The following is a 12289-nucleotide window of genomic DNA, read 5'->3' on the forward strand; positions in this document are numbered from 1 at the left end:
CATTTGCGAGCCAGCATCATGACTCCTCCTTTTCTTCTTCTCACGATTGACGCATATGCGGCTGTCGATCGTTCCAACTTATCTCCATTTACACTATTGTTCATTGCTTTTCTGCCTCAGGGGTTTGCTTTCTTGATTTGTAAAGAAGAAAGGACGGGGGCGAGTCCCGGCACCGGGTTTGCTATCGCTCAGACGCACGTTATCGACCGAGAAATTATAGACAAGTGAGATGCGATTTACGCTTTACGGCTTCTATCTAATATTCAACACACACACATACGCCAGAAGGGCAATCTTTTGCTTTGGGGTACTAGGGATTACCACTCATTGTACGGACAAAGACCTGCTTTCTTTCTACATGAGGAATTTTGTTGTTTTTGCTACGACTGGAACGGGGTTGCCATCGCGCCATTTCTTCCGAATGTTTCTACCGGGGTTTTTTGCTTTAGGTAATTTAGAACGGACAAGATAGGAAAAGGAAGATTGAATGAAAGATCACGACTTACAGTTGGTGGCGGTGCCATTCACTTCTGTGACACTCTTCAAGTTTCGAGTATGAGTAGTACCTTCCATACTAAATAGCTCTCATGCCTGTGCCAGTACCTACCGCTTGCTGTTGTTCGCTAGATAAGCCAGGTGCGACTGATCGGACAGGGCACGTGGAATCTGTGCGTCGTTCCTTCCCCGAGTGCGAGAATCAGACTGCTCAACAATGTCGGGGAGCGACCTGAGGTACTCTGCTCGCGACCATCGGTAGGAATCTGACGCCTTGGAAAACACTCGACACCTTTGGGGCATTAAGCATATCTGATTCTCGTTCCTAGGCCCGCTCGCCCCCAGTGGTCGCTGTTCAGTATGCCAACCAAACGCAAGTCGACCGACGGCAAGATACCTACCTGCCCCTCGCTTTCGGGGCACTGCTAACGATGAACCTAGACGATGAGCCCAGTCAAAGCTACGATCCCCAGCCCGCAAGCAAGAAACCACGTACCGCTCCCAGGAGACAAGCCAAAGGCAAAGACAAGGCAACCTGCGAAGGCGACAATGGACGCTCCACCACGGCCAAGTACGTCTACATGGCGGCCAATCTTCAGTCGAGCTTCACCTAACGAGTACAATGTAGACGATCTATCCACCCGCCAAAGCCCAACGGCAAGAATTATGGTGAGGAGGCAAAAAGGTACTTGCAAAGCCGCTCTGATGAGCTCTGCGTCTTCATCGGGAAGAAGCATGAGGAGAAAAGGTACGATGATCATCCTCATCCTGGACTATACCTGAGGCTGACCAGGTTATCCAGATCAAATCCCAACATCGGAAAGGCACTGCGCGTGAGTCTCCCGGCGGACATTGCGCCCGTCATGGCCCATGGTTACGCTGCCAAGCAGTCCGAAGACGATGGCCGCAACCTGACCGCGGAGCTGTCTGCCACACTGATGAAAGAGATGGGCCGTACAATCAAGCTCTATGCAGAGGACGCTGGCAATTCATCGGGGGTATCCAAACCAGAATGGATGCGCTGGCAGACGGACTGTCGAGACCTCCATAGCTTCAACAAGAACGCCATGACCATGGCGGAACAGCTGGTTCACAGCATGATCGTTCCTGGTGGTAAGGCTGGTGTTCCAAAGCTCCCCGAGAAAGCGGACGAGGTCGAAGCAGTGGCATGGGAGTTGTACGACGCGGTGAGACCAACTTCCACGGAGACTACGTGGGGAAGGATGGCGCAGGGCATGCTGAAGGCTTTTGCTGGGGTGCTGAAGACGAAGGAGTAGCCGTTTTCTTGGGCTTGTCAAGTACTACGGCGGGAATTTGCCTTTGGCACTGAAGCCCAGTGGTTGAGTGACTTGGACGGGCATTTTCACACAAAGGTACTCAACGATGTAATTACATTGATTGTGAGTTAAACCAACGTCCAGGCCTGGATCCGCAAATACTGTACCGGGCGGGAGGCAGTCGTTCGCTCGGTGAGATTGTGCTGACTCATCACTCACCGGGCCAGGGCTTCAGATTTCTCCCAGGCGGGGCACATCCTAGGGCCGCTTATCCTGATTTGGCACTAGCGCGTCTTATCCGCCCACAAACCCACGCATTTCGCCCTCACCTCCGACACGGGCAAATCCCACCCAAATTTTCGAAACTCTCGTCGCCCTCTTTTCCCGCTTCATTCTCTTCCCACCTCACGTTTTTCCTACTAACCCCCAAGGAACAGCCCTCCAACCGGTACGTCGACGAACCGACCCGAGTCAATCAATTGAAGCAAGGAAAATCTCGTTGCTGACTTTTATCTCTTTGTTGCAGCCAAGATGGGTGCCCTCAAGTATGTCGAGGAGCTTCAGAAGAAGAAGCAGTCGGATGTGATGCAGTTCCTCCTCCGTGTCCGCTGCTGGGAGGTACGATAACCCCGAAAACCAATACGCTGTGGACGAGCGGCCGATGGGACAACCCGACTACACCGAATCGATCTCGAAAGTCTTGCATCCTGAAGACCGTTGGGATAGCTGTGCTCGCTGTTGCCAACAGCAGGAGACACACGCATCCTTCGGGATCAGGACATTGACTGAGAGAAAGATACACAAATCGTTATAGTTGGCGAAGGCCCATCACCACGCCCTCGTCCTTGCTATACACTCGTTGAACATTTGCTGAGAGTGCATCAATATAGCTCCGTCAGTTGAACGTCATCCACCGCGCTTCGCGTCCCTCGCGCCCCGACAAGGCTCGCCGTCTGGGCTACAAGGCCAAGCAGGGCTACGTTATCTACCGCGTGCGTGTCCGCCGTGGTGGCCGCAAGAGGCCCGCTCCCAAGGGTGCCACCTACGGTCAGTAGCATCCCCAGCCGTTCCCTCACAGAGCAAAGACTGACCTTCCCCAAGGCAAGCCCACCAACCAGGGTATCAACCAGCTCAAGTACCAGCGCTCCCTCAAGGCCACCGCCGAGGAGCGTGTCGGCCGCCGCTGCGCCAACTTGCGCGTCCTCAACTCGTACTGGGTTAACCAGGACTCCACCTACAAATACTACGAGGTCATCCTTGTCGACCCCCAGCACAAGGCCATCCGCATCGATCCCCGCATCAACTGGATCGTCAACCCCGTCCACAAGCACCGCGAGGCCCGTGGTCTCACCGCCACCGGCAAGAAGTCCCGTGGTCTCAACAAGGGCCACCGCTACAACAACACCAAGGCCGGTCGCCGCAAGACCTGGAAGCGCCAGAACACCCTCTCCCTGTGGCGCTACCGATAAACGCGCAGTCGCTGATGTGCTGCGGCAGGTGGCTTGTCAGTGGATTGGCGGGCTATCTGCCCTTGTTACGCCTGTCGTTTTCAGGTCAGGGATCATGATCAATGGAGTGGTGTTCGCTGGGTTTGGGCTTGGACGAGCCGGATGCTGCGTTACATAGCATGGAAAAATGGGAATGAGCAATATCCTTCGAGATGAATTGACCAACACATCTCCACGTACTTAAAGCTTATGTGCCGTGCCATGTGATCATTGACTAAGCTAGTCTTCCCAAGTATTTCCCGTGCTGTCCGAGAGTTACCCACAAGCTGTGAAGACTTTGTCCGTAACCGCATTGACGCTTGTAGGGTTTCAATAGCTGTTCGTGATGTCAAGGCGTACGTACGACTCAAGCACCAAACTTGGCATTGTGACCAATTCTCTTAACGTGACCAAGATCCCATTGCGTCAACTATAAAACTTCTAGATACAGAAAATGGCAATTGACTGTGTCGCAGCTTCGCAAGTCCTCATTGGCATTCCCAATGTTCCCCAATAGCCCGCCGTCAAACCCAGCCAACTGCTGAAAAGTGAAGAAAAGTACGCACGAATATCAATATGACAAAATAGAAAAGAAACTCTCATCCTCCCCCATGTCTATGCCGTGAAAAATTCGTGCCCGTGAGAAGTACAGGTACACGTCAGCGTTCATTGCGTCCATGAGACAGACTGCATCGCCCGTAGACATCATCAGCCTGAATCGTTGACGCGTGAGCGCCAACAGTAGTGAGGGCACCTTCTTTAAAAACTCCTGTCCTTGGCGAAATACCAGGCGATGCGGTGAAATGCGCGAAAACAAAGGAAAAGTGTTCGTGCTAGCACGGCCCACAGTGGCCGAAGGTTCGATGCAAGTGTACAGCAAGGAAATTCGTAAGATCGTCGTGGTGTCGTTATCGTGCTGCGTCAAAACCAGCCACCCATGACAGAACGAATGAGATTTTGTTGTTGTACAGTGATCATACCAATGTCGGTAGGATACGGCAGCGCACTTTACATCCAGGGGCCCCCGTTACCCTGCTGAGCTTGCTGGTCCGAGGGAGGCTGCGTCATATTGCCGTTCATGTGACCCTGGTTGTTGTTGTTGTTGTTATTGCCATGGCCATTGGCGGGAGATTGCTGGGCACCCGAGTTCTGGTAGGCGTTCAAAGCCTGTTCGAGAACCTGGCTTCCAGTCTGGGACGGGTGACCAGATCCTCCTCCATTTACGGCCGGGCCTCGAGCTTGGTGGGCGGGGCGGAGAGGAATCTGGCCCTGCGTGTTATCTGCCGGTGTAGCTTGGCCGGAGGCGGTCACGCTGCCGCGGCCATCGTAAGTGGATATCTTGGCCTGGATGCGACGTCCGTATGGTGTGTTGCGAATAGAGGGCAATACTGGGCGAATGGCCTCCACCAGGCGGTGCTTTTGAGATGGCGTTGCGTACTCAAGCGCCGTCTGGACGACGTAATTGGCGTAGGAGTCGCGAATGAGGCGCTCAATTTCCTGAGCACTGATCATCTCCTCGACAATCATGTCCTTGGACGGGGCCAGGGCACAACGCAAGCACTTCTCCATGACGTTGGAGCTGAACTTGTGTCGGGACAGCTGGCTTACACAACCCTGGAATGTGGCGACGATAGGCTCCGTGAAGGTAGGCTCGCCAAGGTCGATGATGTACTGCACAACATAGTTGCCGAATGGGTCTTGGACAAGGACTCGAGCGTGTTCTGTGATGCGTTGGATGAGCCAGAGCTTCTGCTCGCCAGAGGCGTGGTCAATGCAACGTTGCAGTACGCAGCAGCCATGGCGATGCGTGCCGACTTCAACGCAGCTACCGCCAACAGCATCGAAGATGAACTGCGAGTTGGGGGAGCTGAGCTTGTTCAGGCATTTCTGAATAACGTGGTTGCCGTTCAGGTCCTGGATAAGCTCGACGACGCGGAAACGAAGTGCCTCGATGATGACCTGAATCTGCTGAGGAGATTGGACATACTCGATCATCTTCTGCAGCGCTCGAGTACCATGAGTGTTCAAAGCAATGCGAACCATGTCTTGGGCAGCATTTTGGATCAGAATTGTGCGCTCCTCGTCGTTGCAGTACTCAAGAAGCTTTTGGCACAGATAATTGCCAAAAGGGTCGGTCATAAGCTCGATGACGTGCTGGTTCGTCTCGAGCCAGATCATATGAACCGCATCTGGGTTTTGCTCCTCGAGCTTCTTTTGGAGATAGCGGCATCCATGCTGGTCTTTGCAAAGTTCGTAGATTTGCCCATGGAAGTGTTCTAGAGGCAAACCACTGTAGCGACTCATAGCTGTAGACCATTAGCACCGAAAGCTGAAAGTGGAAACCATTCATTGCTCACCATCGTTGTCTGCCTGGCGGCGGTTTGAAATCACCCGCGCTTGACTATCGCGGGGCTGCTGGAGAGTTTGCTGCCCCATGGTGGCGTTGCCCCCATTGTTCGCATTGCCATTGGTGTTGCCATTGTTGTAGGGCATAGGATTGTAAGGCGGAACAAAGTTTTGGCCAGGGTACATGGGAGCCATGCCGTTCATGTTACCGTTCATAGAGCCATTCATCCCCATGTTCTGCATACCAGCAGTAAGCATGTTCATGTTGTAGTTGCCATTCGCTGGAGAAGCGCCGTAGTTGACGGGCATGCCATTGACACCGTTGAGGCCGGGCATGTACGGGTTGACGGGGTAGTAAGGCTGGAAGCCAGGATGCATAGGACCCTGCGATGTAGCAGGCAATTGCTGCCCATTCATGTTTTGGGAAGTCGCGGATCCAGGTCCAAAGACGGGCGCGTTGGCGTGCAGAGTCGACTGGATGGATGGGTAAGTGTTTGCCGGCTGCTCGGTGTTGCCATTCGTGTTTGTCTCTTGAGAGAGCTGACGGCTGTGTCCTCGCGAGGATGGGAGAACGCCCGTCGGAATGCGGCCGATACTAGCATTATGGTTGTGGAAATGCTGCTGGGCGTGATTGTTAGCATTGCCGGAAGTAGATCCTGTTGGGCTCTTGACGGTTGGTACATCGTTGGATGAGTACGAGCTCTGGAGTCTTGGAGCCGCCATGGTGTGGCTTGCTTGAGTGGGCGTGGTGCTACCGGGCGCGTTCTCAGAGTTTTCGGCGATGTAGTTCAAGTCAAGCGACTGACGAAGCGACGCAGGCCGGTGACCGAGTGTGCCCAAGGCGGAAGAGGAGGGTCCGTTCAAGGCCGAAAGACTCTGCTGTGGGCGATGACGGTTAATCGAAGTACTCCAGTTGTGCGAAGATGGTTCAGGGTTAGGCGACGATGATAGGGCAAGATCCAGCGCAGCTGAAGATGCAGAAAGCTGATATAGCACGCGCAAAGTCAGATAACAGAGAATTACAGAAGAGGCAAAATGGAAGCTCTGCGGAGGATAGGGGGTCAAAAGGTAACGGGTTTGTGTGAGGTGAGAGGAAAGAGAGCCGCGCGTGTGTTCAGGCGCAACAAATTTTGCTCAACGTCGCAGAGCTGAGATCCAAGCAACGAACAACAAAACACGAGCGAGTTGATCCACCCTGACCTCTCTTCGTCCCAAGTCTGTGTAGGTCTGTGCGACCGCATCTGGTACCTGAGCACAGAAGTCTCGGGGGCAAGAAGATGTGCGCCATGTGCGACTGGAACTGCAAAGGGATTCCAACTTACAATTTGATCCTCTGTGCGGGTAAGCGTAGGGAAGCCCATCTCGTTGGCATTGTAGTGCGAATTGCCGCCGCCCTCTTCATCATCCCACAAGAAACGAGTGATATTCGCGGTGTCAAGGCCGGCGTTGTCCTGAACGCCGTTGCGAGGTCGGGAACCAGGCATTGAGTATCGATGGCTATTGTCAGAAGGCATGTTAATAAGTTTCTTGGAGTAGTTGTAGGGGACAGTGTAGAGGTGCTAGAATCGAGAGGATTGCTTGCGATGAGAGAAGATGGAGAGTTTGTGAGAAGTAAAAGGGTTGGAGAGAGGGAAGTGCAGGTTGACGAAGCTTAAATATAAGGTAAGGTAACGTGGGGAATCAGCCTGGTTCACAGGCAGCATCAATGAGACGAAGAGCAGGTGTGAGGTAGGCTTGAGAGATGCTGGCTCGCTCCCTCACTTCTCTCAAGCCTACAAACACCATAGCGAATCGTTCTTGAACGAAAATCCACGCTGCTCTTCCTCAAGCGCAGAACACGGCAACAACTAGGGCACACCAAAACGACGCATCGGGTTGACTTACGCGTGAGAACCTCGGTGGTTGGCCATTTCTTGGCGGATATTCTCGTCCCTTTCCTCGTCGTCGCTGTTCCTACGTGTCGTTGGCACCGACCTAGAGGGGAGAGCGCTGTCCCAGCCAGCTCGAGCTTGCGCCATGCCTGAAGGGGGTGATATAAGGTGGGAGCCAGATCGACCAGGGCGATTCATGAAACCAGGAGGCGAGGTCATGTTGGACATGGACATGCGAGCGGGGCGTGACCACATGGAAGGGAATCCGCTATTGGCATTGTGCTCGGGAGGCGTTGTGGGCTCGGACTGGTGCCCAACATTGTAGCGGCTGGTCATTTGGAGAAGATCCTGCTGGTGCCGTTGTTCGAGAGCCTCCATCTCTTGCTCGAATTTGCGCCGATGCGCCCGGATACGTTCGAGTTCGGCTCGGCTTTGTTCGATCTAAACTTGTCAACGACATATTCTTCCAGCTCCCGCGTGGTTGGCATCTGCCAGAGATCGTCCCGTGGTAGAGGCCAGCCCTGCAAACCAGTTCAGATGAAGCGGGAAAATCGGGATGCGCACCTGGCTAGCCTGGCTAGTCTGGCCATGTCTACTCATGCCGTCGTACTGCAGACGTGAGTTAGTAATTGGGGCAAAAAGATGCGCGGCAGGCCACAGAGCGAGGCGAACGCGACACCAAGCGGGAGCGCATGTGAATATCGGATAGGAGGACCTACGTCGTCGTGATCGATGCGGGCAGGTTGGGCCCGAGGGAATCCATTTGTATACATGTGGCTCTGACGCTGCGCGGCGTACTGAGCATCTCGGTTGGCCTGAGTCGATCCGAGGCCCTGACCTCGCTGGGGAGACGTGAGGTTCATGGACGACATGGTTGGTACGTTGCCAGACTCGGTGGTGAAACGTCGGGTCAAGTTTGATCGCAAGTCGGAAGTCAGACTCTGGGCCGAGTGCTGCTGCTGCTGCTGCTGTTGAGGATAGCGGTCGTTGTTTCGCGGCGGCGTTACGAGCGACATGGCATTTGAAAAGGAGGTGGTCGATGTGGAGTTCGGGGCGTTCGAATCGTCGCGAGGCGAACGGCGGGTTCGCCAAGGGTAGTCGTACTCTTCCATCTGTGCAGGTCCCAACGACTGGAACTTGTAGCTTCTCTCTGCAAACCGGTTGAGGATAATTCCTATACTGTAGAATCCTGGTTTCGGAAGTAGGTTCAGGTCTTGATGCAGGATGCGAAATTTGTTTAAAATTCCAGAAAATACACCCAGTCGTCGCAGGAGCTGAGCCGCAGGGGTCAGTCCACCAAAACTAGGAGGCTCGCTCGCTACTAGTATGCGCAGAACTGTCTGACAGGGACTACGAGAAGCCGGAAGAAAGAATAAGGTACACAGCAAGTAACACAGTCGGAAAGGTACAGATCAGAGTTCAAAAGAGGAGGAGGGAGGGACAGGAGGGGACAGGAGGGGAGGATGAGGGCGTCGACAAGAGCCACAAGTACAATCCAGGGCCCAGGGCTAAAGATTTGAGGAGTGGACGTCGGAGAGGCGGGGTGAGGTTTGTTGGTGGGAATGTGCGGTCAAGTTACAGGCGACTGGACGTCTGTTCGGGTCGGTCCTGCCTCAAATGATGACTGGCGCCTGGTAGGGACGACCGGACCTGGAGTCTATTGGTCACCAGCACGCTGTAACAAGAGGACAAGAGGACAGAAGCGCCTCAATGGGTCTTGTTGGAAGGGACCAGGGCGCGCCGGCGTGGCTGGAAATTCGCGAGCGGGCTTGTTGGGACGCTTGCTTGAGCCGCCTGAAGCGACCGCTAGTACGTAGTCGTCGCCAGGCGGTGGTTGGTGCCATCTTGTGGACATCCGAATCAATGTACACCCATGTCTCAGCCAGCAGACGACCAGAATTGCCTCAGCTACTAATATGCCATCATCCTACGTGGAAAATTGTTACAGATACAACCTGACATGAGCACTCTAAACCATGTGCGAACGTGAAATGACTTGACGCTTGAAGCCAAGCTTTGTTTATTGCCCAGAGCTGGCCAGCTCACCAACCCAAAAACTACATGTAGCTTTTGATACAATCCTCAGCTCCAGTCGTAGGGCCACGTCAAATCGAGGACTGGAGGCGCCAGCTATGGACAACCTTGGTTAATGGCATGGTATCTATCCGTACGTGCGCTCAGGATGAATTCTTCAGGTGCATGTGAGGACCACAACCCTACGTGCTGTTGCGGGGCATTGGTGATCAATGAGTCCGCACTTTTTTATTTCAGGTGTGAATATTATCCAAAATTGCCTCTAATGGTCGTTCTCGACCAAACTCGTGAATCAAGTGTTGCATAATGAGAGGCAACCGTTCACTAGCTGTAGGCAAAGAGGCGGTGAGGAAAGCTCATAATTAAGGGTCTCACTATTACTCTTTTAGGACAATTACGTAGATATGCTAAAAATCATCCCGCCGGGACAGTCCGTGAACCTGGGGTTGTCGAAAACCCAGAGGTAATAGATGGCTCTCCCCCTTCCCTTGATGCATTGTCTCTGCGCCACATGCAATTCGTCCATACCCTGTCTTGAGCAACGGAGTCATTTCAGGGTGCTGTCGTACCAGAGAATCACTGGATGTATGGTGTTGTGAGGATCGCTTGTCGTGCGATTGGCCAAAACTGGCGTCGATGCGGAATCGTAACTTCGAAGCCGGGCAGGTAACAAATACTTTCAGTCGATCAATCACAAGTCACGCCTAATATTCCGAGTGCGCGCTTAGTCCTTTAGTAGTGTGATAAGCTGCCTTATGTGCAATGTCTAGCTCGCTAACATGAGATAGCACCAAGAACATATTATCCCCAAGAAATCGCCTGACGAAAGGATCTGAGACTACGTGCAGCTCGTCTGCAGTGATGCTCTACATGGAATCTATAATAGGTAATCATGCTCATGTTTCACCAAGCAAGGTGATATAAATCGGAGCTTCGGTGCTGCCCCACATCAGCATGACATTGACAGGCGGCACAAGCCCAACATTAGCGCATCGCAGAGTACCGGATACGCGGGGAGAGATCCCAGAGGCTCAGGCATTAACACTAGTATTAAGTGCGAGTTAGACAACGCGCCGCGGAAACGTACTGATGTGCTCGTATGTGTAGAGGTACGCAAGTGGGCGTGATGAGCTGCCTTTGGGCGATTGTTGAGGTGGGAAGCTAAAGGCTAACAGGAAGGGCCTTCCTCAGTTCCTGGCTGCTGTCCAGAGTCCAGACTCCAGGTCACCAACCACAAGTACAGGCCCTCACAACATCGACAAATGTTACTTGTTGATATCTTGTCCCTGTTCGGCTATGAAGAAAACATCCTCTCTTACTCTCACTTTGATACAATATTGCTTGTGATCCCAGCTGCACCGATAAACTCCATGCACAACAAACGAGAAAGTCGGCGAGTGGCCAACCTTACCCCGGCACAGATCCAGAGGAAACGAGAAATCGATCGTTCCAACCAGAGACAGCACCGGGCCAAGAACAAGGCGTACACAGCGCGCCTAGAAGACAGGATCTCTCAATTAAAATACGAAAAGGCGCTGTTGCGCGCCCGGTTGCGAAAATACGAGGTTGTATCGGACGATGAGGGAGACGAGGAAGTGATTAGGGACGATGATATGCAGACCGTCCTCAGTACGTCAGAGCAGAGTCGAAGAGCCTCACGGTCCGCATCCGAGTCACGTCCCTCTCACCCCGACACAGGTTCGCCCAGTCGACTGGGCCATGCACATTTGACACCTAGCTCCTGCAGCGTGTCAGCAGCAAACCTTCAAGCCCGCAGCCCCCGTATCCTGCCACGCAACCTTGGCTGCGGGAACCTCGACTCCTTCGGTATCTCCGTGAAAGAAGGGCCTCCAGTTCGGGACGGACAAACCGATGCCTCCCTCCCGCGTCAACACAGACCAGTATGGCAAAGGCTACCTGGGCATATCGAGCCAACAAACAAACTTGACGAGACCATCATCAAAAAGACCAGGGCCTGGCGTTCATGTTTTCGGCATATCGCTGCCAAGGTCGACAAGCCAGACAAGGGACATTTGCCAAGTATATATTCGCTGCTCAATGAGCATGCGGACGACGTTGATTCCAGATCCCGGCGCGTCTCTGTGGCGGAGGCAGTTGAAACATCTGCTACCTTGTTAGCTCCTCTCGTCAAGCGCATAATCATCATGTATAAACTTGCCTATTATATTAGATGGCTGGCCTGTCAGACGCAACAGTCGTACAATCAGATGCCGGACTATCTCAAGCCAACAGAGCTGCAAAGAACAATACCTCACCCAGCGTGGATCGACATCATCTCATACCCTGATGCGCGCGATGCACTCATTCAAATGAGAGACTGGAGTGTCTTTGAGAAATTCGAGGAGCTGGTAGGCGCGACGACCTTTGTCGATTGGCCTTACTCTACTGTCGATGCGGTGCAGGAGTCTGCTGGTGAATTGCGTATGAACCCGAATTTCGAGGCTTACATACGTGACTTGAAGAATTGGAGTTGTGGCTGCGAGGTCGTTAAGAGGTTTCCATTCATGGCAGCTCATGTAGCAGAATGATGATAGAGACTTCCGAGACTGCGGCACTCCATTTGAGCAGTGTCAGTTGAAGTTGATGATTGGTAAGGCAATGTGTTGATATTTTTAGAAAACCAGACCGTGTCCCACCGGCTGAGGTTGGCTAGCCGCTATATTTGCTTCCATCAGAGTAGCCGGTAACCACCACCATAACGTGGAGTAATTGTGCACCGAGAGTAGATATGTACTATACGTCCAATAACATGAAAATA

The 12289-nt window shown here is 53.1% G+C and overlaps 4 protein-coding genes across 4 annotated transcripts; 3 read left to right on the forward strand and 1 right to left on the reverse strand.

Annotated features, from left to right (window-relative positions):
• The first annotated feature begins 553 nt into the window (after nt 1–553).
• F5Z01DRAFT_645849 (uncharacterized protein) lies at nt 554–1889 on the forward strand. The gene is made up of 4 exons (XM_046262866.1): nt 554–883; nt 937–1066; nt 1124–1243; nt 1298–1889. Exons 1-4 carry the CDS (start codon nt 856–858, stop codon nt 1770–1772), a joined length of 753 nt encoding a protein of 250 aa, XP_046121329.1. The 5' UTR covers nt 554–855; the 3' UTR covers nt 1773–1889.
• Nucleotides 1890–2082: 193 nt separating this feature from the next.
• On the forward strand, nt 2083–3470 carry F5Z01DRAFT_645852 (RL15_NEUCR 60S ribosomal protein L15). Its single transcript, XM_046262867.1, has 3 exons — nt 2083–2390; nt 2663–2819; nt 2874–3470. Exons 1-3 carry the CDS (start codon nt 2304–2306, stop codon nt 3239–3241), a joined length of 612 nt encoding a protein of 203 aa, XP_046121330.1. The 5' UTR covers nt 2083–2303; the 3' UTR covers nt 3242–3470.
• Nucleotides 3471–3920: 450 nt separating this feature from the next.
• Nucleotides 3921–8813, reverse strand: F5Z01DRAFT_385663 (putative RNA-binding protein). Its single transcript, XM_046259456.1, has 6 exons — nt 8196–8813; nt 8041–8085; nt 7490–7917; nt 6928–7102; nt 5617–6589; nt 3921–5565 (listed from the first exon to the last, which is right to left on the reverse strand). The coding sequence occupies exons 1-6, from the start codon at nt 8586–8588 to the stop codon at nt 4268–4270; spliced, it is 3312 nt and encodes a 1103-aa protein (XP_046121331.1). The 5' UTR covers nt 8589–8813; the 3' UTR covers nt 3921–4267.
• Nucleotides 8814–10403: 1590 nt separating this feature from the next.
• Nucleotides 10404–12140, forward strand: F5Z01DRAFT_645860 (uncharacterized protein). The gene has a single exon (XM_046262868.1). It carries the CDS (start codon nt 10773–10775, stop codon nt 12057–12059), a length of 1287 nt encoding a protein of 428 aa, XP_046121332.1. The 5' UTR covers nt 10404–10772; the 3' UTR covers nt 12060–12140.
• Nucleotides 12141–12289: the final 149 nt, after the last annotated feature.

Source organism: Emericellopsis atlantica (genome assembly GCF_019669845.1).
Source record: "Emericellopsis atlantica unplaced genomic scaffold F5Z01scaffold_4, whole genome shotgun sequence".
Taxonomy (NCBI): Eukaryota; Fungi; Ascomycota; class Sordariomycetes; order Hypocreales; family Bionectriaceae; genus Emericellopsis; species Emericellopsis atlantica.